This window comes from Babesia bigemina, scaffold Bbigscaff_64612, assembly GCF_000981445.1.
Source record: "Babesia bigemina genome assembly Bbig001, scaffold Bbigscaff_64612".
Taxonomy (NCBI): domain Eukaryota; phylum Apicomplexa; class Aconoidasida; order Piroplasmida; family Babesiidae; genus Babesia; species Babesia bigemina.
The window spans coordinates 1,691-4,329 of record NW_012237123.1 but is presented as its reverse complement, the minus strand read 5'-3'; the positions used below and the strand labels follow the sequence as shown (position 1 = coordinate 4,329).

General features: G+C 51.3%; 1 protein-coding gene across 1 annotated transcript; it reads left to right on the top strand.

Moving 5' to 3' along the window:
* BBBOND_0002250 (hypothetical protein, conserved) lies at positions 1-623 on the top strand (the record flags this gene model as incomplete). The annotated part of the gene is made up of 1 exon (XM_012915065.1): positions 1-623. A coding segment is annotated over one exon (623 nt), but the record flags the coding sequence as incomplete, so codon positions are not given.
* Between the last annotated feature and the right edge of the window lie 2,016 nt (positions 624-2,639).

The following is a 2,639-nucleotide window of genomic DNA, read 5'->3' as shown; positions in this document are numbered from 1 at the left end:
TATACGGTACGTTCTCATCGAAACACGCCGATAAATATTTGTCGTGGATTGTCTATCAGACAACAACTTTCTACGATCTGCTCAAAAAGTTATATGACGAGTGCAATTCTAAATGCGGCTCCAGGGGCACCAATTGTCACGAACGAGCGTGCGTCAAGGAGTGTAGAACTACATCCACCAAGAATAAACCGCCACGATATCACGATGCCAAATGCAAATCCATTGTAAAGTGCAATGCTACGCTTCCGACATTGGCAAAATACGGGTTCACGTTTGGGGTTAAAGACAAGCTCAACGGAGATGAAAGCATAGATAAGAAACGCACGTGCAGAGATTTCTGCAATGTATTCCAAGAGGCTTTTAACGAAAACTCACACCTAATACAACTCATAAAAGCCATTGACGAATTCATATTCACCATCAGGCAGCCGTTTATATGGCTTAACGTCGCGCTCTGGTCACTATCCCTCTTCTACCTCATCTGCGTAATGGTTGGCAGGCTGGATGTGCTCCACATACGCTCACACCTAAGATCACCGTCATCGCACAGGATTACAGCGCAATCGCTGTTGGCTGCAGCGCAAGTCGGAAGGCTTGCCAAGATATCGTATCTACAACCGTGATCATCGTCACACTTGTAATTCACATCAACTCACGTAACTACTCACTTAGCATATCACCTACTCACCTAACCGACAAACGTAGTCTAATGTCTCGAATTACTCTAGCGGCAACCTGTGAACTAGATAGCACCTAGATCAGGTGATGACTGAACGACCATGCAACGTGGTAAGCTAGCAACCAGGCTAAGTGGTGAGCTGGTAACCAGGCAACGTGTTAAGCTAGCAACCAAGCAAAGTGCTAAGCTAGCACACAGGCAAAGTGTTGACGTAGCAACCAGGCAAAGTGATGAGCTGGCACGCAGGCTAAGTGTTAACCTAGCACCCAGGCAAAGTGCTAACCTAGCAAGCAGGCAAAGTGCTAACCTAGCACCCAGGCAAAGTGCTAAGCAAGCACCCAGGCAAAGTGCTAAGCTAGCAACCAGGCAAAGTGCTAACCTAGCACCCAGGCAAAGTGCTAAGCAAGCACCCAGGCAAAGTGGTAAGCTGGCACCCAGGCTAAGTGGTAAGCTGGCACCCAGGCAAAGTGATAACCTAGCAACCAGGCTAAGTGCTAACCTAGCACACAGGCAAAGTGCTAAGCTAGCACCCAGGCAAAGTGCTAAGCTAGTATCCAGGTAAAGTGCTAACCTAGCAACTACACAAAGTGCTAACCTAGCACACAGGCAAAGTGATAAGCAAGCACCCAGGCAACGTGCTAAGCTAGCAACCAAGCTAAGTGCTAAGCTAGCACGCAGGCAAAGTGCTGAGCAAGCAACCATGCTAAGTGTTAACCTAGCAGCGAGGCAAAGTGTTGACCTAGCACCCAGGCAAAGTGCTAAGCAAGCAACCATGCTAAGTGTTAACCTAGCAACCAGGCAACGTGGTAAGCTGGCGGATGAACCGTAATTTGGTAGCTGTTGTAGCACGTTGAGTCACGCGTTGGCTGTGAGAGGTGTCCGCGTTGCCCATTGAGTGAGTGTCAGGTGAGGCTAGGTGATTGGTCGCTAACGTAGGCGGTCGTGAGGGCCGCGGCGGGTGACCCAAGTCGTGTGTTGCGAGTCACCGGCAGGGTGGAGTTATCCGCGTCGGCCTGGTTAAGTAGCGTTTATAGGCGGCGATGTAGCGATTGTTAATATCACATTTAGGCACTTAGCCGACCCGCTGCGCCAGCATGGCGTCGATACCGCGGCTCGTAGAACGGTGCTGCTGCACTGTGGGAGTTGAGCGCACGGGTCGCTGCAATTTTTATGGCGTTGCGAATGATAAATAATTTAAGTGGCTGTTGGTGCCAATCACATGCGTCGCGTCAGGGAAGCTGTGGTATCCTGGGCAGCGTGGGTGTCGGTAGCCTGGGCTGGGGGAACACAGGGGTGAGGGTAGGTGTTGATGAGGGGACTGGGAGCGGCAGTGGTACGTCTAGTAGTTGGTGAGTGTTTGCATAGGTGATTGATATGTCTGCAGGCTGAGGGAAGTGGGAGGGACAGTGTTCGTGTCGTAGTTGGTGAGTGCTGCTTGAGTGATTGATATGTTCGCAGGTTGAGGGGGCTGCAAGTGGGAGCGGCAGTGGCACGTGTTGCAGTTGGTGAGTGCGTTGCTTTAGTGATTGATATGTTCGCAGGCTGAGGGGGCTGTGAGCTGCAGTGGTACGTGTTGCAGTTGGTGAGTGCTGCTTAGGTGATTGATATGTTTGCAGGTTGAGGGGACTGGGCGCGGCAGTGGTACGTGTTGCAGTTGGTGAGTGCGTTGCTAGGTGATTGATATGTTAGTAGGTTGAGGGTACTGGGAGCGGCAGTGTACGTGTTGCAGTTGGTGAGTGCGTTGCTTGAGTGATTGATATGTCTGCAGGTTGAGGGGAGTGGGAGCGGCAGTGGTACGAGTTGCAGTTGGTGAGTGCTGCTTGAGTGATTGATATGTTTGCAGGTTGGGGGGACTGGGCGCGGCAGTGGTAGTGTTGCAGTTGGTGAGTGCGTTGCTAGGTGATTGATACGTTTGCAGGTTGAGGGGACTGGGAGCGGCAGTGGTAGTGTTGCAGTTGGT